Source organism: Capsicum annuum, chromosome 6 (genome assembly GCF_002878395.1).
Source record: "Capsicum annuum cultivar UCD-10X-F1 chromosome 6, UCD10Xv1.1, whole genome shotgun sequence".
Classification (NCBI taxonomy): domain Eukaryota; kingdom Viridiplantae; phylum Streptophyta; class Magnoliopsida; order Solanales; family Solanaceae; genus Capsicum; species Capsicum annuum.
In genome coordinates, this window is record NC_061116.1 from 29,999,181 (window position 1) to 30,019,759 (window position 20,579).

General features: G+C 35.0%; 2 protein-coding genes across 2 annotated transcripts in view; one reads left to right on the forward strand and one right to left on the reverse strand.

Moving 5' to 3' along the window:
* LOC107873478 (DExH-box ATP-dependent RNA helicase DExH11) overlaps positions 1-14,313 on the forward strand; it is a 48,735-nt gene extending 34,422 nt beyond the window's left edge. The window contains exons 20-23 of the mRNA XM_016720336.2: positions 10,883-11,097; positions 11,197-11,435; positions 13,511-13,637; positions 13,833-14,313. Of these exons, the coding sequence (XP_016575822.1) occupies positions 10,883-11,097; positions 11,197-11,435; positions 13,511-13,637; positions 13,833-14,045 (794 nt within the window). The 3' untranslated portion in view covers positions 14,046-14,313. The remainder of the gene's footprint in view (positions 1-10,882; positions 11,098-11,196; positions 11,436-13,510; positions 13,638-13,832) is intronic.
* Positions 14,314-15,313: 1,000 nt separating this feature from the next.
* LOC107873479 lies at positions 15,314-20,166 on the reverse strand. The gene is made up of 4 exons (XM_016720337.2): positions 19,742-20,166; positions 18,522-18,617; positions 17,752-17,889; positions 15,314-15,531 (listed from the first exon to the last, which is right to left on the reverse strand). Exons 1-4 carry the CDS (start codon positions 19,979-19,981, stop codon positions 15,490-15,492), a joined length of 516 nt encoding a protein of 171 aa, XP_016575823.1. The 5' UTR covers positions 19,982-20,166; the 3' UTR covers positions 15,314-15,489.
* Positions 20,167-20,579: the final 413 nt, after the last annotated feature.

The window sequence follows — 20,579 nt, forward strand, 5'->3', positions numbered from 1 at the left end:
AATTTATCTTTTCCTAGGGCTAAGTTATGAACAAAACATGTGCTCCCAAAGACATGAGGGGTGATAGAGTAAAGATGTGATCGAGGAAACAATATGGAATGGGGAACCTGATTCTGGATAGAAGATGGCATTCTATTAATTAGATAGCAAGATTGCATCGCCCCAAAAATGTAATGGAACATAGGATTCAATAAGAAGAGTGCGAGCAGTCGCAATGAGATGCCTATTTTTCCTTTTTGCTATATCGTTCTGCTGAGGGGTCTATGGACAAGATGTCTGGTGAATAATGCCTTGGTGAGTCATAAACTCCTGAAACTTAGAGGATAAGTATTCTAAGTCATAATCACTATGATAGTATGAATAGAAACACCAAATTGATTTTGTATTTCAGCACAAAAATTTTTGAATATAGAAAATAACTCAGAACGATCTTTCATTAAGATAACCCAAGTACATCTTGAATAATCATCAATAAACTAACAAAATGACGAAATTTTAAGGGTGAACTCACTCTACTAGGACCCCAAATTTCAGAATGAACTAATGATAAAATAGACTCTGAATGACTCCTAATATAATGTCAAAATGTAGCACGGGTGTGTTTCCTAAGTTGACATGACTCACAATCTAATGTGGATAAACTAGATAAACTAGGCACCATCTTCTGTAGCTTGGATAGACTCAGATGTCCCAAACATTTTGTGACTTAGGACTGGAGGGCATATTGTGAAGGAGCTTGAAGAGGTAAGATAGTAAAGGCCTCGTGATTCATGTCCCCTTCTAATTATTTGTCCCATATTATGGTCCTACATGTGAAAAAAATCATCAAAAAAGATTATACCACAATGAAGGGCACGCATTAAACGACTAACATATGCAAGATTAAAAGAATCAGGGCCATGAAGAATAGAGTTTAGAGTGACAAAAAATAGGGTTTTGGCTTGTCTAACTCCTTTTGGTTTTGTTTGGATCCCATTGGCTAAAGTAATAACAGGAAGAGATTGTGAATAAACAATATCAGACAGAAGTGATTTGTTACCAAAAATATGATCAGATGCGCCCGGGTCCATGACCCGTGATCCAAGAGTACTAGACTGTGAAACACAAGCAAAAGAATTACCAGCAACAGAAGCATTAGGCTTAGTCACCAAGGCTACTTGTGGAGACTTCTGCTTGCTCGATAGTTAATGAACTCATCATATTCTGCCAGTGCAATATGAACATTATTGGAGGGTCGATTAGGCTGTGTAGATGTCTGCTTACTTGTTCGATTTCGAAGGAGCTCATTATATTCCTTTATAGCAATAGGATCATAGCTGGGTGGTGGATCATGCAAAATATAACATATTTTGTAAGTATGTCTAAGCTTATGACAATAACTACACTTCGATCGAGATTTTCCAAAACGACCTCCTCCTCGCTGATTCTCCATAGGCTGATATTTTCGTTGTTTTATGGTTTGATATGCAAGAATAGAAAAGTTAACGACGGGTGATGAAATTACTTTGTGACTGGGAGGCGCGGCAAGATGAAGCAGACGAGAAAATAATTCATCAATCATAGGAATTGCAGGACTAGCTAAAATCTGGCCACGTACTGAATCATGGTCAGTCGGAAGCCCAACAAGTGTAAGAACTAGAAACGTCTGTCTCTGCTCTTGTTGTTTTTCCACATCTGTAGCAACGGGCTTAACGTTTCAAACTCCTCCATGACTACTTGTACCTGTCCCGAGTAAGTATACGTATTGGATTCTTGTTTCTTAAGTTGGTCATTCGAGATATCACATCATAAAAACGAGATATGTCATTAGTGTATAAAGCACGGGCCTTTTCCCAAACTAAATAACATGTCTGGAATGGGCGAAATAGGGGCATCAACTTGATATTAATGCATCGTCGTAAGAGACTACATAATTGAGCGTCAACCTTCTCCCATTGTTCTTTGGCTTTCACATCTTCCTCACTAGATTTTGCCTTTTCATCTACCACGCTAGCCTTGATCTTTAAGTGATTTTGGATACCTTGACCTTTGCACAACAACTCATCTGAGGAAGCCCAAACTAAATAATTTGAACTTTCCATTAATGGTTCGGAAGTGATCATAGGACTTGAACTACCAGTTTCAGTATTTTTGGAGCCAAAAATGTCACACACAAAAGACATCTTGTGAATTTTGACTTCAAAACACCAAGAAGTAGAGGTCTGGATATCTGATATTGCTGGAAAACTCGCTGGAAAATATATGAAGTCACCGGAACCCTATAAATCTCCGGAGCCCCAATTTCACCGACTAGAATCGGGAAAAAATTGCAGGAATGTGGTCGAAATACCTGGACGACTCTGACAGAAGAAGAAAAAGTAAGAAAATAGATAGAAAAAGCGCTCACTCCCCGGCGCATGACCCAGATCTCTCTGGGAAAACATCACTGTCGTCGGCGCGTGACAGCACGTGGGGTGATGTTTTCCGGTGGTTTTTGTCGGGGTTTAGTCGCCTGAGATTGCCGAGCCCCGTGGTAGTGTTGGTTTCGCACAACACTTGCCATATAAAGGATGACACAAATCAGTCACTGGAAATTGACGCACGATGACTGAAGTTTCTTTCCCTGAAGTTTTTCAGCAATGCTCTGATACCAAGTGAGAAATATATGAGAAATATTGAATTGTGTATCTACATAATTACATTGAGGCCCTATTTATAGATACTACATTACAATCCTTTTCCAAGTAGGATTTTATATATTGTTCTTATTCCTACTCATTCTAGCAGTTTAGTTCTCTCATAAAATACTGGATTTGATGCAATATGAAAAGTATTATGATTATCGCGCACAAGTTCCATCTGACTGATCTTTCCAAATGCCAATTCTCCGAGCAACTGCTTATCCAAATTAGTTCACATATCTTTATTTCATTACCTCCATCGTCCTCAGCTGGAAAAAGGCTCAATATTCTAATCCAAGTTCTGCCATATTGGGTGATTTTCCGACATGCAACTAGATGCTGGAGACCACCATGACAGTTGTGTGCTTTTTTTTTTTCCTTACCCCCAGTCCCTTATTAGAGTGTGCTCTGCTAGTGTTGTCAAAGGTGCGCTTATGCCCTGAAGCGAGACACAAAACATGCTGAGCGCTTCGCCTCGCTCTATGGGTGTTTCAGTGTCGTCATGAAGGATCATCTGAAGCATACTTATCCTTGCCAATATGTGCAATCCTGAAGATGTGACTAAAAAATTTATATTTTAGTTTTATCATTTTTTTCAATTTCTTTGTCCATATATTTGCTATTCATGCTTATGATTATTAATCTTGAACTATCCATACATATTTGTAATTTTTCTCCATTTGCGCCCTTTTTCATTAAAGCCCACAATTTAGTTCCGCTTTGTGCGTAAAGCCCCAAAGGACCTTAGAGGTTTTTTGTGCTTTTTGCTTTTGATAACACTGTTCCGCCATGCTCCTAATCGGTAACTCAAAGAGAAAATGGTTACACATGCCTCATTTGCTGTTAGCCCATCTGTGCATGACTGTTGGTTTGGGATCTCCTCGCATCGAAATGGCCCACCAAGCATCTGCCCAGAATCTCTTTATCCAGGATTCCACCGGTCCATTAGCTTTGATGGAGTTTCCTTCACCTGGATCCACCGAGAGAGTGTCAGATCTCGCTGTCCATTTGTTTTTGTTAGTAGCTTCAGCATAGAAAGAGTTGAATTTCCAGTTTCTTCTGGCTGTTATATTTTTCTTCTCCGAATAAAATTTTATATTTTTCTTCTCCGAATAAAATTTCCAGCTTTATCGGCTGGCTCGTTCCACCCAGCATTGAATGCTAATCACTTAAGTTTTTGGTATTGGTAAGGTAATATACATTGAATGCTGATTCTGGAATAATAATAATACTGGAGCTTTTACTCCCCTGTACTGCGACAATGGAAATAAATCTGCTGAAAGCATTGAACTTCTTTATACAGAAATAAATGGCTTGATGGTCCCGAAGATTCCACCTCCGGACTTCATTACCTCTGACCTCAGAAGCCTTGTGCAATAAATAGAAAATCCATGACAAGTTATTGGGGCTCTGGAACTATCTAATTCTTTTGACCCTCTTAACATCGAAATAGAAGCAAATCAGATGATTAAGAATCCTGCAACATCAATAGTGGATAGCAACCAAAATCAGAGCATGTTAAGGGAAGAATCAAGGGCTATCGAAATTGCATGTATTTCGGAGGATGATAAATGGGATAATCTAGAGAGCCTTCTGTCTGATGAAGATCATGTAGATATGTATATTGAAAACATTGGGGTATTGCCGGGAGTATATTTGAATAGTGAGATGGTAGAGGATTTTTCATATTCCAATCATGAAGATCAGAATATTGTGAGGATGCAGTCAAAGATATCTTGATACTTCCCTGGAATGAGGAAAAAATTCTCAATTGACAAGAAAAATTGAACCAAAGTGAAGCTTCAAAGTGGGTGAAAAGGAACATGATAGAGATTAGAAACAGTTGGGGTTTAAAACGGTGGATGTGGAAGATAAGCTAATGGAACTTCTTTTGCGAATTGAAAGTGCCCGACCTAAAAGATTTGCTTCTTGTTCCTCATCATCTTCTGCGGGAAAGGCATCGCCAAATAAGAAATTAGAAAGGGAGAGGAAGCTTTTGGAGTTTGGTGTTGGTTTGGGGGGTGAGTCCAGTAATAGGGATAGGAGCAGGGGTAGGAGGACTATAACATATGGTCGATGAAGATGAAAATTATATGTTGGAATGTTAGGGGGATAAATGACAAAGATAAGAGAGTTATGGTTAATCTTCTACTACGAAAGTGGGATGCAAATATTGTTTGTTTAACCAAAACCAAGATGAAAAGTGTGGATCATACTTGTATCAAACAGATTGGTGGTTCAAGGTGACTGAATGGGTTTAGGTCGAAGAACAAGGTAATAGTGGAGGAATTTTATTTTTTTGGGATAAAAGAAGATGGAAATGCTTGGACAAAGTTACAGGAGAGCACTCAGTTACTGTTTTAATGGAAGAATGTAATTCTGGTTTTCAATATGCTTTTACAGGAGTTTATGGGCCGTGTGATAGAAAAATCAGGAATTAATTATGGTGGGAACTTGCTGCGATCAATGAAACTATGGTGCAACCATGGATGGTGGGGGGAGACTTTAATGTTGTTAGATTTGCAGAAGAAAAGATTGGAAGGGCTAGAAACACCATAGCAATGAGGGAATTCTCAAAACTCATTCATGATGTCTCTTTGATGTATCTTCCGCTTCAAGGAGGTGCTTTTACTTGGTTTAGAGGCATAAATAACCAATGTGCTTCCAGAATCGACAGATTCCTAGTATCAGAAAGGTGGAATGAACATTTTAAATTAGTCAAACAGAGGGTTCTCCCAATAACCACTTCAGATCACTATCCAATCATGCTCGAGTGTGGTGAATTGTGAAAAGTTAAAGGGTGTTTCAAGTGTGAAGTTATGTGGCTTGAACATGAGGGCTTTAAGGAAATGGCTGTTAACTAGTGGAAATCCTATGACATACCGGAGGAACCAGACGTCGCTAAGAAGCTAATACAACTGAATGGAATAAGGAGGTGTTTGGGAGCTTGGAGGAGAGAAAAAGTAAAGCTTTGTCAAGGCAAGAAAAAATTGACCATGAGAAGCAGTATATTTCAAAATGAAGAGCAGATGGTGGCAGAAAGAAATTCAATAAACAAAGGAGGTGGCAAAAGCTGAAGAGATGTCATGGAGGCAAAAATCCAGGTGTTTGTGGATTAAACAAGGTGACAGAAACACCAAGTTTTTTCATAAATAGGCAAATGCACATAAGAGATTCAACTGTGTTGACAAAATGATGATTGACAGGGAGCTGGTGCATGATGAGAAAATTACAAAGGAACACATTCAAGGGTTATATCAAATTCTATTTGGGGAGAATGAAGAATGGAACCAACTGGGAGGACGATGATTTGAAAAGGCTTCCCGATGACGATAGAGTGGCTTCAAAGACCTTTTACCATGGAAGAACGGGAAATTGTTATTAAATCCTTTAGAGGAGATAAGGCTCCAGGTCCCGATGGATTTAATTTGCACTTCTTCGAAAGATGTTGGAACACAATAAAGGATGATGTTTGGAGGACAGTGAAAATTTTCTATCAGAAAGGCTTTTTTGTTAAAAGTTTAAATGCCACATTTATTGCTTTGATTCCAAAAAGGAAAGGGGCAGTTGAGGTGAAAGATTTCAGGCCTATCAGCTTACTCGGGAATGTGTGCAAAATTATTGCTAAGCTATTGACCGAAAGGCTCAAATTGGTGATTGACAAGTTAGTGTCAGAACATCAGAATTTATTTATTAAAGGGAGGCGAATAGCTGATGCAAATTTGGTTGCCAATGTAAGTATTAAGCAACTAATGAAGTTAAAGAGGAAAGGACTTGCTTGCAAATTTGATCTTGAAAAGGCCTACGACCATGTTAACTGGTCATGTATATTAAATATTTTGAAATAGATGAATTTGTGTGATAAATGGCTTGAATCGATCAATTACTGCATTACTACTGTAAAATTCTCGATATTGATAAACGGGAGTCCACATGGTTTTTTTAACTCTTAAAGAGGTTTGAGGCATGTGAATCCACTATCCCCTAGTTGTTTACTCTGATGGTGGAAGTTTTCAGTGCGATGGTGAAGCGAGTTGAAAAAGTGGGTTGGATAAAAGGCATGAGCTTTGGAAGAAATTGTGTTGATAAGGTTACGATATCACATATTCTATATGCCAATGACGCTTTTCTTTTCTTTGAAGCAAATAAGGAACAATTACTTTATCTTTGCTGATTTTTGAAGCAATTACAGGTTTGAAAGTTAATCCGGCAAAGAGTAGTATTTTCAACATTAATGCAAATGATTGCATAGAGGAATTAGCCGAGATTTTGGGATGTAAGGTGGAAAAGTTGTCCACGGTTTATTTGGGACTTCCACTAGGTGTGAAAAAGGAATGATCAAAGTATTTTGCAAGGTGTCTTGGATAGATGTGTTAGTAAACTTAATCCATGAAAAACAATATTTATCTTTTGGCGGCAGAATCACTCCTGTTAACAGTGTATTGGATGGTATGCCTACTTATCCAATGTCCCTATTATCAATCAGTGAATGTGGAGAAAAGAATGAATGTAAAGGTAATGCAAACAAGAATAAAAAATTCATTTGGTGAAATGGGAAGTGGTTCTTAAAGACAAGAAGGGGTGTCTTAGGAGTGAGAAATCTGAAGCTACCTAATAAAAGTTTGCTTCTCAAATGGTTGTGGAGGTACAACTTGGAAGGTGAGGGATTTTAAGAAAAGCCTTTGCTTCTCAAATGGTTGTGGAGGTACAACTTCGAAGGTGAAGAATTGTAAGAAAAGCTTATTAATGTTGTTTATGGGTAGGAAGACAGATGGAAAACTATTAATGGGGGAGCATGGAAGAACATAAGCAGACTTTGGGAAAACTTAAGTCAATTTACTAGACTGGAGGTGGGAAATGGAGAAAAAAATTAGATTTTGGATAGATTTGTGGGTTGGTGATGAATGTTTAAAGGATCAGTTCCCTATTTTGTTCAACTATTCCTCTAAAAAGGATGAGAGCATTGCTGAATTTCACTAACACTGGTTGGTAGCCAAGGTTCTAGAGAAATTTGAATAACTGGGAGTTAGAAGATTTTTGTTAGTTGCTTCAACGATTGGGATCGGTTCATGTTGATTAGAACAAGGTTGATACCCTAATTTGGTGGGCAAGTAAAGACAAGAAATCGATTGGGATCGGTTCATGTTGATTAGAACAAGGTTGATACCCTAATTTGGTGGGCAAGTAAAGACAAGAAATTTACAGTTAAAAATTGTTAATAGTGTGTTGACAAAACAATCAGGTCACTAGGATAATTCTTGGCCTTGGAAGACAATATGGACTCTTGTTAAAGTAGCATATTTTGGATGGGTGTTGAAGATATGTCTCAGAAATAAAGTAGATAACTATTAGCAGTTTTAAATTATTAAAGTTCTATATGGTTTAAACTTAGGAATTAGTTATCTATTTGTTATTTGAGTTTAAATTTGAATTAAAGTTTAGTTGATTATTTTTATATTTTCTAGTTAGAAATTCAACTATAATATGTCTTTGAGTTATTAATAAACAATTTCCTTTGACAATACAATTGCACTATTTTTTCTCTCCAAGTCTTTCTCTATTATTTCTTTAATTTTTAAGCTCAAAACCAACAATTGGTATCTAAAGCCATTTTCTTGAGGGATCTGTGATTAGTTGAATTCTGAAAACAACTTTCAGGGATTTGTGATTAGTTGAATTCTGAAAATAACTTTTCCCAAATAGCTCCTCCTATCTTTGATTGTGAGAATTACCAACTTTGGCCAGTAAGAATGGAGACTTATCTTGAAGCTTTAGATCTTTAGGAGGTCGTGGAGGAGGATTATAATATCCTTCCGTTGCCAAATAATCCCATGGTAGCCCAGATCAACAGCCAAAAGGAAAAGAAATCATAAACTCAAAGTCAAAAACAACTTTGTTTGCTAGTGTGTGTCTCCAACAATTTTCACGAGAATTATGGCCCTTAAATCAACAAAAGAAATTTGGGATTATTTGAAAAAAGAATATATAGGAGATGAAAGAATACGAGACATGAAGGTGTTGAATCTAATAAGGGAATTCGAATTGCAAAAGATGAAGGAATCTGAGACCGTCAAAGAGTACTCAGACCGACTTCTTGGCATTCTTAACAAGGTAAGATTGCATGGCGCAAAATTTAAAGATTCAAGAATTGTGCCCGTAAGATACGAAGTATCAATAACTTCCTTGGAAAACACAAAAGACCTGTCCAAGATTACCTTGGCAGAATTATTAAATACATTGCAGGCACAAGAGCAAAGGAGGAGTATGAGGCAGGATGGTATGGTTGAAGGAGTTTTGACCCTAGCCTCAAAGCAAGGGTAATAATTCAAGGAAAAACTACCCACCTTGTCAGCACTGTGGCAAAATAGGTAATCCTTTATTTAAATGTTGGAAGAGACCAAATGTACAATGCAAGATCTGCAATCAGCTTGGTCACGAAGCTGTGATTTGTAAAAACAAATCTCAGAAATATGAAGCAGATGCCCAAGTCACCAAAGAAGAAGAAGATTACATATTAGTGGCAACATATTTTTCAACCAAGAAATTTGATTTTTGCATGATTGACAGTAGTTGTACAAACCACATGACATATGACAAAATTCTTTTTAAAGAGTTTCTGCCTTTGGACAATAAGAAAGTTAGAATTTGGAATGCTGACTATGTTCTTGCAGAAGGAAAAGGGAATGTTGCAATCAAAACAATTTCAGGTACAAAAATAATTTCAAATGTCCTTTACGTACCCAATATTGATAAAAGTTTATCAAGTGTTGGCCAGCTAATGGAAGAAGGATTTAAATTATTATTTGGAGACAAATATTGTTGAATCTTTGATTCCACTAATCATGATATTTTACAAGTTGAAATGAGAGGTAAAAGTTTCTTATTTAATCCATCAGAAGATGGACACAAGCCTTGCAAGACCAAACATGAATTGAAAGATTTATTCAAGAGGTCAAATTCAGGCGAGACTGCAATCTATAATTTCTGATCCAAGGAGTAGATATGTCCCAGAAATAAAGTAGATAACTATTAGCAGTTTTAAATTATTGGAGTTCTATATGGCTTAACTTTAGGAATTAGTTATCTATTTGTTATTTGAGTTTAAATTTGAATTGAAAGTCTAGTTGATTATTTTTATATTTTTTAATTAGAAATTTAGCTATAAATATATATCTTTGAGTTATTAATAAAACAATTTCCTTTGACAATACAATTGCAGTATTTTTTCTCTCCAAGTCTTTCACTGTTATTTCTTTAATTTCAAAGCTAAAACCCAACAATGGGTTACAACTTGGGAAGCATGCTTAACTCAAAATAACTTGCAGAACAGAGGTTTTAGCCTATGTAATAGATGCTTCCTGTGTGTCAAAAAGATCAGGAAACCGTGGAACACCTTTCTCTCCATTGTAAAATTTCTAGAGAATGTTGGGAGTAATTCCTAAATGGTCGTGGTATTAACTGGGTGATGCCTCAAAAAGTGAAAGATTTGTTGGAAGAATGGGAACAACAGGTGATACCAATAGAGATAAAATAGATATGGAGAACTATTCCATTGTGCATCTGATGGATAATTTGGCTAGAGAGGAACAAAACTTGTTTTGAAGGGCAGAGAACACACATTTCTAGAATTAAGGATAGATGTTTACAGAATTTGTATTTCTGGAGTGAAGGCAGCTTAACAGAGAGTTTGAACCAGTATATGGAATTTAGTGGATATGCTAGGAAGAAGAGTATTGGAGGCTGTTTTTTTGTTTTATGATGTTTCTGTTCCTTTCCCTGTACCATCTTGGTACCTTTTAATAAAATATCTACCTAATCAAATAGGAAAAAAATTTAAAAATGACAACTTTCCAGCTGATTGTCATCCTTCTAAGCAAGTCATCTCCAGTTTCTCTCCATTCAAACCATGTTTCCGATGAGATAACATTCTTTGTGATATTGGAAGACCTGTCTCCAGCCCTAAAATACATCTTTTTATTTTTGACAGAGATAACATTAGCCCTAAAATGAATCTTGTTGATCATGTTTCTTTGTCGATCAAGGATGATTGAAGAAAAACACAGCCAGCAAGCTTTCTGGCGATCCTGGAGAAAGAACCTTTTGACTTACTAGTCTAGTGTTTGCATTGTCTCTAGAGTTTTGATTTTATTGTAGTGAAGGTATGGCACTGGCTGTCTGTATGATTCTCCACTATTCATTCTCTAATGAAGATTCTGTGTCAGATCTGAAGTTGAAAGACGTGAATCTTGTGGAAGCATACTACAAATGGAATAATCTCTTGCAGAAAATGGCACAGAATAAGTGTCATGGTTGTATTAAATTGGATGAGCACATGAAATTAGCTAGAGAATTAAAGCGGCACCGAGAGGAAGTGAACGCTTTGAAGTTTGAAATGTCAGATGAAGCACTTCAGCAGATGCCAGATTTTCAGGGTCGGGTATGGGACCACATTATCATAGTAATTTTGGTTTCCATTTTTGTTGCCAATCATTTCTTGCAAAGGGATCCTAAACATCCCCTTTGACACTTTTTACAGATAGATGTGTTAAAAGAAATTGGCTGTATAGATGCTGACCTTGTCGTTCAAATCAAAGGTCGTGTTGCTTGCGAAATGAATTCCGGAGAGGAGTTGATATGCACAGAATGTTTATTTGAGAATCAACTAGATGACCTGGAACCAGAAGAGGCAGTGGCTATCATGTCTTCCTTTGTGTTTCAGCAGAAGGAAACTTCTGAATCTTTCCTCACGCCAAAGCTTTCTCAGGCTAAAAAGAGGTTTTTTTTCTTTTTAAATATTTGGTTTATTATGCTCATGACTACCTGTTGATCATTTTTACTGTTCATTCATGATATATGTATTAAATTTTTGTTGATAGTTTTGGTAAGGCTTTTTTTTTTTTAAGAGTTTCTATAAGATTTTGTGTTTGCGGTGTCTGAATTACTGAGGGATCAAACCTGTATATCAGCCATGTTGATGTTTCTTAATGTTTCTTTAATGGATGAGCTGAAAGATAGTGTAAGACTTCTTGTTATACATTAGATTTAGTGATAGAAAACTCGTCAAAATTAATTGATGAGATTATTGGGAAAATGAAATCAGACAAGGTGTACTTTTCCTCTTTTCATGGGTTTGGTGGACAATTAAGGGTACTAACATGGTTTTTATCTCTAGGATTGGAATAAAACACATCATTCTTTTTTTTTTATGCGAATAAACATATCATGTAAAATATGTTCTCATATTTTACAGAATTGCATATGCTAGTTGTATGGGACAATTTATTAGTTACTTACTCAGTTTTATCTGTATAATTAAATTATACTATATCAAGTTAAACATGTCATATGTTTCACGGAATTGGTCATCCAAAGATACACATATCACAAGGTCACAGGTCAAAGGCCTATGGCACCTTTCTTGATTAAGCAATTTTTGTTGAGTGTCCCACATTGATAGTGGAAACAGGCTGTTGTTTCTTATATGCATTTGGGAAATCCTCATTGCAGGCCAAAGGTCCATTTCTCATCATAGTATTAAAGTTAGTTCTGTTCCTATTCTTGGTTTACTTGGTGTTCGGTCCCATTGTTTGTTCACTCTCCAAATATCCGGTCCTGAGAGTGCGAGAAATTTTAAGTGTTCCACAATAGTGGTGACAATGGGTTGTTGTCTCCTTATATGGTCTTGGGACAATTTATTAGTTACTTACTCAGTTTTATCTGTATAATTAAATTATACTATATCAAGTTAAACATGTCATATGTTTCACGGAATTGGTCATCCAAAGATACACATATCACAAGGTCACAGGTCAAAGGCCTATGGCACCTTTCTTGATTAAGCAATTTTTGTTGAGTGTCCCACATTGATGGTGGAAACAGGCTGTTGTTATTTATATGCATTTGGGAAATCCTCATTGCAGGCCAAAGGTCCATTTCTCATCATAGTATTAAAGTTAGTTCTGTTCCTATTCTTGGTTTACTTGGTGTTCGGTCCCATTGTTTGTTCACTCTCCAAATATCCGGTCCTGAGAGTGCGAGAAATTTTAAGTGTTCCACAATAGTGAGTGTTCCACAATAGTGGTGACAATGGGTTGTTGTCTCCTTATATGGTCTTGGCCGATTCTTACCTCAAGGATACATTTGAAGTTGAGTTAGACCCACAGCTCATTTCTTATCAAGTCGTTTCTTGTTTGTTAGAGGGAATGCACTTTAAGAGGGAAAAGGATTCTCTGGCAGACTGTCAATTCTCTTATATTGTCAGTTTATACCCTGCTTTTCCTTTATTGAATTAATTTTGAACAAGATGGATTTGGTCTGATTTACAAATCAAGCATGTAGTGGTCTAAGACCTCGCTGCTGATTTTGGGTCTTTCTCTGTAACGCACAACTGCTAGTGGAATATCTTTTGACTGATAAATATCCAAATCGTTCGTTAAAAAAGTTACTAAACAACAGAGGATTAGAATTTTACTCAGCTTCAGATCGTCCACAGAACATTTCTGTCATGATCTGTTTATAAAGGCTGTTACTATTAACGATGTGTGGCCACTTGGTTATTTTTTACTTGTGAAGGCATGTTATCTCCTTCTTGCACTTTGCCAATGTTGTCTACTTGTCTTCATTTGACTAGTGTAACTCTAGTTGCTAATAATGGTGATTTCATTCTGATTAGCTTTGATCTTATATTTACAATTGTTTCAAGTCATTCTGATGTATTTTTTAGGTATTTTCTCATTATTTACCGTGAGCTGAAACTTTAACTCTATTCGTTGGGCTTATAGTTCATTCGTTTTTTTTTGTGTGTGTGTTTCCTTTTTCTCAATGACAATATCATTATCTTGCCATTTCAGATTGCACGAAACTGCAATAAAACTTGGGGAGCTTCAGGCTCAGTTTAAGCTACCAATTGATCCTCAGGAGTATGCCCAAGAGAACCTTAAGTTTGGTTTGGTTGAAGTGGTATACGAATGGGCAAAGGTTCTTTCTCCTCCCTCTCTCATATCTAGGATTTGTATGTGTATTTGCGCATGACTTATACATCATATTATCTTGCCCTTTTCATGAATTTGTATGTGTATTTGCGTATGACTTATATATCATATTATCCTGTCCTTTTCTTGAATCTTCTGTTCTCCTATGAGGGGTGTCTCTAATTCTGCTCCCTTCTTGCAGGGCACCCCATTTGCTGAGATTTGTGAACTCACCGATGTCCCTGAAGGTGTAATAGTGAGGACAATTGTCAGATTAGACGAGACATGTCGTGAATTTAGAAATGCTGCAGCAATTATGGGCAACTCTGCTCTGTACAAGAAAATGGAAACTGCATCTAATGTGATCAAGCGTGATATTGTGTTTGCGGCTAGCTTGTATATTACTGGGGTTTGATAAGCTCAGAAAGCCTTGATTTCAGCTGTAATTCCAAAGGAACTGCCGAGCGCTTGTTGTACACTAAAATATGTTCGCCAAGGTGTGAATTTTGAGCAAGGATACCCTACACTTTGGCAAATTTGTACAGAAATTCGAGCCTTCCATATGTGCATTTACCTATCGGCAGTAAATTATGGCCTAATTAGCTCAGAGAAATACACAAACTTCAAGATTTACCGTAACACATTCTTTTAAAATTTAGGTATGATTTTGAGTTCTGCATTCATACGTGTCTTGGAAAAACCTGGGTCTAGTTTCTGTTTGCATCGCTCTCTTTCTTTATTGAGGGGGCAGGGCGGGGTTGTTAACCATCCGATGTCTGAATCCCTTTGGTCCTGTTGATCTGAATTTGCATCAATGTGGGTGACAAAAGTTCTCCATTTCCAAAACTTACATTTGATAGCTCTGATAGTGGTTCTAGTTATTTCAACTATTCCACCACAAACCTTGGCGGTGATTTGGCTGTTTATTGATGATCAGTATTATCTATGTTCTTTGTTTTACAACTAGTAAGTAGCAGGTGCTTGCTGGATATAACAAGAAAATGGAAGACTTAATGGTCAAAACACACTTAAATTATCACTCTTTTGCGAGTTTCATACCTCTTTATCAATTGTTCTCTTTACCCATCTATATTTCACTCCCTTTATATTAGAACTCATCTCAACATTGAGTTAGCCAAACATTTGTTTCCAACAGATTTGTGTAGGCCAACCCTGTGTCGGGATGTGTTAATACAATAGGAAGTAATAGTTGAGGTATTAAACTTGCGGAAAGATAGTTTAGTTGGCTAAATAAAACATTAATAGTTGAGGTATAAAGCTTGTGAAAAGATGATTGATAGGTGTGTTCAAACAACATAAATCCTGACAGTTTGGAGCTTAATTACAAAAAATTTTGACATCTTGCATAATTATTGAAAATCTCAATTTTGGGTTGTCGATTTACACAATTACCTTCTGATACATTCAATGAAATGCACTTTTTCCTTTGTAAAGATACATAATTAGCTTTTGATACATAATTAACTTTTGATACCTTTTTTTTTTTTTTTTTGATTTTGAGTCCGTCGAGATACATCATATATCCGATAAAGATAAATTTTTTTCAATTTTGGGTATGTCGAAATACATAATTAGCTTTCGATACATCCAATGAAGATACATAATTAGTTGAAATTTTTATAATTACTTTATATGGGTGGAGATTTGTGTAAATATGCTAAGTTGAGGTTAAATGTTTATGTTATTTTAACTCAAACGGGAAACAGGAGTTAAAAATATAGAATGTTTAGTCAAATACAACCAAATACAAGAGGGACACATTGAATTAAAGCATCATAACAATACAAACTAAGCAGGGGTCTGCAATATCCAGATAATGCCTTTATCTAGACTCAATTTCAGTTATCACTTCTGTTTGGTTTGTCTGAGATAAAACCAACCTGATCCACCAAAATTGAAAAGCAATTAGATGTAAAATTTGAGAATTTCAACATCTAAGAAAATAACTAAACACATTTCCTATCAGTTAATCATGTATCAAATCCAAACTAGTCATTATTGTCTACGTGAATCTTCAACTTCCAACCAGATCAAGTTCCAATATTGTAAAGTAACATTCCTAAAGTGAGAGATATTATACAATTGGGTTAGTTTGCTGAGATAAATTTGAGCCTGCGCCTATTCTTTCTTTATCGAGTTATAATTAGAGATCATATTTAACCGCTAAACTATTATCATTTTAGAGTTTTATACCTAAATTATTGAGTGTTCACAAAACCTCTAAATTACCATGAACTTTTATTAAAATACCCCTTGAAAGAATACCACACTCCAAAAGCTTCTGCAACATTTCCCAAGTGGCAGTGCCATGGGAATTAATCTGAGTGAATAGATCCTCCAAATTAACTGTTATCTTTTATGAGTTCCATGTCTAAATTATTAGGTATTTACCTAATGACTTGAACTGATTTTTGTTTGTATGAGTTTATAGCTTATGATTTATAAGTAAAAGTAAATTAGGAATTTCAATTTATGATTTTTGACTTATTTTGTAATGAGATAATATATATTAATATGATCCTAAACTTGACACTAAATTATAACTTTAACCTTAAACTTTGATAGTGCACAAATAGGACCTTTAACTATTCAAAACCTGAACAAATATGATCTCCGATTTTGCAACCCCATGCGTGAATTTCACTCGCGCCTACGTGGAAAGGTAATCCAATCACACGGTGCCACGTCGTTAAAAGAGCTGACTTGGAGGGAGGTCATATTTGTGCAGTTTTGAATACTTAAAGATCATATTTGTGCACTGTCAAAGTTTTGTTTTTTGTGTTAAAATGAAATCGTTTTTTTTTAATTATATTATTATTAGTTATTTATTTATTTATTTATTTCTCTAGCAGCAACACCTAGCGTATTTTTAATTAAAAAATCGAACCCGCACAGTAGGCTGAAGGAACCTTATATATATATAACGTAGTTTTTTTACCGAGGGGGTTTGGGTGAACCCCATGGCAACCATGTAGGTCCGCTCCTTCTTTAATTTAATAAAGTTAATTCAATAACATTGTAATAATGTTAATTTGATAACGTTAATTTAATATACTACTACCACTATCCTTAATAACGTTAATTTAATAACGTTTTATTAAAACTATATTTTTTTTTATTATTAGTATAGTTTCATCTTTAATTTAATATTTAAATAAATTATATTTAGATAAATTTTATAACTTAAATTCGACTTCTGCTTTATAATATATATACATACCTGCGCGATTTTTTCGTATGAGGCTAACCCACCTAATTAATAAATCTTCAATATTGCTCTCTTTCCGCAATGACAAAAAAAATTAGATGTCATTTTCATCTTTGAGCCGAAAATAATGCAAAAATAATGATGAAAAGTCATTTAAAGGTCATATTTGTGCAGTTTTGAATAGTTAAAGGTCATATTTGTGCACTTTCAAAGTTTAAAATCATATTTATGTATTATGCCCTTAGATTTTAAGCTGAACACGCTTAGTTTTGCGTGTTGAACACGCGTTTTTCCACGTAGGATCGGAGGTCATATTTGTGTAGTAAAGATCATATTTGTGCACTGTCAAAGTTTAAAGTCATATTTATGTATTATACCCTTAGATTTTAAGCTGGACGTGCTCAGTTTTGCGTGTTCACGTAAGATTGGAGGTCATATTTGTGTAGATTTGAATAGTTAAATGTCATATTTGTGCACTGTCAAAATTTAAGGTCAAAGTTATAATTTGATGTCAAGTTTAGGATCATATTTATATATTATCTCTTTTGTAATTTTGGATTAAGAATAAGTGCTTAAAAACTATTTTATTTTATCCAAACATTACAAGAGTGCTTTTTCTTTTTCATGCACCTCTCAGTAAGTTATCCCAATCATTTTGCCACATACCAAACCAGAGGTTTTTTTATCCAAAGGGAGTTTAGCTTAGGTATTAAACTCAGTAAAATAATAGTTTAGGAGGATCTTAATCAATTCACCCTTACAATTTATTGTGTGATTTTAAAAATTCTATCTTGTCTTACTACTGCTCCTCTCTAAAGAAATTTATCTAGCAACGAAAAGTTCTAAAAAAAAAAATTAAAAAATCCTACAAGAAGTTGCATTTGGTGCATACCTCATCAACAGGAGATGGAATCCAATCATTCGTAGCTGGATTCCCCTTGTAAACATGGCTTGAATCAGTACCGGAATCAACTCCTATATTGAAAGTGTTCCCATTTCCATTCCCCACCTTGATAAATCCTGTTCCTGTCTGCGTTTTTTCCAAAAAAAAAAAAAAAAAAGAAAAAAGAAAAAGAAAAACTTCATTAACCTCATTTTTAACCAAAATTTACAATGCTCCGATTATCTAAAAATATTGGCAGGAGCAAGTCAAATCCTTCAAAATCGCATTATTTTAGAGAATTCTACATGGTCATGCTGACATTTTTGAAGTATTGAAGCAATATGGACAGAAGGAATACAGCCAAAGATCTTTATAACATCTATAACAATATTTTACTTTTTCTTTCAAACCAATTTTCATATCACCACATCCCAATTCATATGGGACTATTTTAATTTTGAGAGTTAAATCTTTTAATTTTAACTTCAAATTCAGATATGGAATTTTTAAATTTTTTGAAACGAAACTTACACTTTAAAAACTACGTAAAAAGTACTATAAGTCATAAATCATAATAAATGACAATTCAAAAATATTTAAAAGACAAAATTACGGTCAAAAAGACTAATTTTGAATATCGAAACTCGTAAGGTGTTACATAAATTGAAACAGAAGACAACATTCGATATAGTAGTCAAAAGATATCCAGACAAATGATAGAAGTTCTGACTGTAATTGGAAAATTAGTTAATAGGACTGTTAAGAGTGAGAGTAGGAACCGTGTGGTGCTGCTTGTCAACGCAATTGAGATCTTTGTAATACTCTGTTTCCACAAATTCCTCTGTCACTTGGCCACTTCCATTATAAACCAATTTCTGCACACCAATAACAAGACATATATCAGATTCCAGCAGAAACAAAAATTACCGCATAATTCTTTCCATTTGTCTTAGCTTGGATAGAGTTATCTGATATTTATTGTTGGTAAGAGGTAACAGGTATTCATTCTGTGGATTTAATTGAGTGGTACAAAAGCTGGCCCGGACAATACAATTATTTTCTTTAAAAATTGCCAAATTTGTCCCTTTAATCCTTGTCTTAAGTGGTCAAGAGGTCACAATTCCATTGATTTTAGTATAACAGATTATATTGGTTCCTGTTTCCTACCCATTGTTAGCATGTATCTTCCCTGATATTTTTAGCATCCTCCGTGATCTTCCTTATGAGCGAATTACACGTGATTCAACGCTCAAACGGAAGTGCTATTTCTTTGTCATTGGATCAACAAAAGTGTGATTCAACTGGATCAAGAGAAAACCAGATTTGCTGGTAAATTTAGAATTATAAATTAAGTTTCGAATATAGCCTTTCCTAGTCTTAATTTGTTAACTAACTACAATATTGCTCCATTTCATTTCCAAGCTAGTTGAGTTCAGTTATGTGAGTGCTCACTAATCATCATTTCTCTTCGATGAACCTCATCTAGCTCCAATATTATATCAAAAACGTAGTTTCTCTATCACTACAAGTTCTCTTTCTACAATTTCTACCGACATATAAATCACCAACAAGAAACCCCAAAAGAGAAAAATGAGAAAAGAAAGAGTTTGACTCGAGGATCATTCTTAAGGTGTAGTTAAGAGCTCTGTTCAGTAACTTTAGCTCAAACATCATATTTGTATTTAAAATGCATCTAATATGTGCAAATAACCTACTCAGAACCTATTAAGCAAAAAGAATTATGACTCAAAGCCCAGCTAGTACTTTCAAAACCGATTACAAATTTCTGCATAAGAAATCATAAAATTTGCAAATAAATACTGTAGTAGTTATGATACACTAACTTTAAAATATAACCAGTTCAACTTTAAGAATCAGAGAGGTTGAACCTATAAAGGTTACATCCTAGATCAGCTTCTGTTCAAAACCCATAAGCTTCAAATCCTGAATCCTACATTTACCGATAAAAAGACCGACAAATCAAGAGAAAGAGGTAGACCTGAGTATCATTCTCAAGACGTTGGAATTCAAGATTTTCAGGGATAATTGTACCATCAGAAGGAGTCGTATTCATTTGATCAACATAAGTAGAAGAATATTCACTTCTTTGAGGCTTAGTATGTCTCTTTGGTGCAATGCCATCAAAATACTCCCTTGTTGTCTCCTCTATCTTTGCTTCTTCCTCTTTTGATACATGCACATCACTTCTATTTGGTCTGATATTTCCACTCACTTCCATTTCTTCAATTCTTCTACTTGTTAAAATCTTGAGAAGTATTATTTCTTTGATGTTATAAGTTCTCTAAAAAGGGCGGTTCAATATCATATCAAGTGTTGCAAATCTTGAAAAGTAGTTAGATACCTTTGGGGTAGATATTTCGGTTTACTAAAGATATTTTGTCCATGTATGGTCGTAGGGTACGGTGTGCATTTAATATTTCCAAAGTTTGATTTTGGTAATTGGAAGTGAATATATTTGAAATGATATATTGATTGAAAAAATAATTAATAATATAGTTAATTTATTATTATATTTGATGTTTACATTTTAATTTTAAAAAAAAAAAGTAATTAATGTAAAGGGTAAAATATAAAAATTTTGTCTTGATTAATAAAAAAATTAAATAAAATAAAAAATTAAATTAAAAAATTTGGGATAAAACAACTGTTCGTTGTGGTAAATTTTGATTCAGTAATTTATGTCCAACCCTATTTTGGAAATTATGGGACCGTTCGTTTTGTAGTTTATTAAAATTCGTTTTTAGTTTTGTTTTTCTTTAATACGAGATCTGTATTTTTACGCACAATAGATTTACAAATAATGCACACGAGATTTG

Excerpts from the sequence above, each read along its gene's own strand:
- LOC107873479 (XM_016720337.2), bottom strand. The coding sequence starts at position 19,981 with ATGGAAGTGAGTGGAAATATCAGACCAAATAGAAGTGATGTGCATGTA. Across the intron at positions 17,890-18,521 it reads TTGACAAGCAGCACCACACG|ACAGGAACAGGATTTATCAA; the intron begins GTTCCTACTCTC and ends GAAAAAACGCAG. Across the intron at positions 15,532-17,751 it reads TTCCATCTCCTGTTGATGAG|GTTGGTTTTATCTCAGACAA; the intron begins GTATGCACCAAA and ends TTGGTGGATCAG.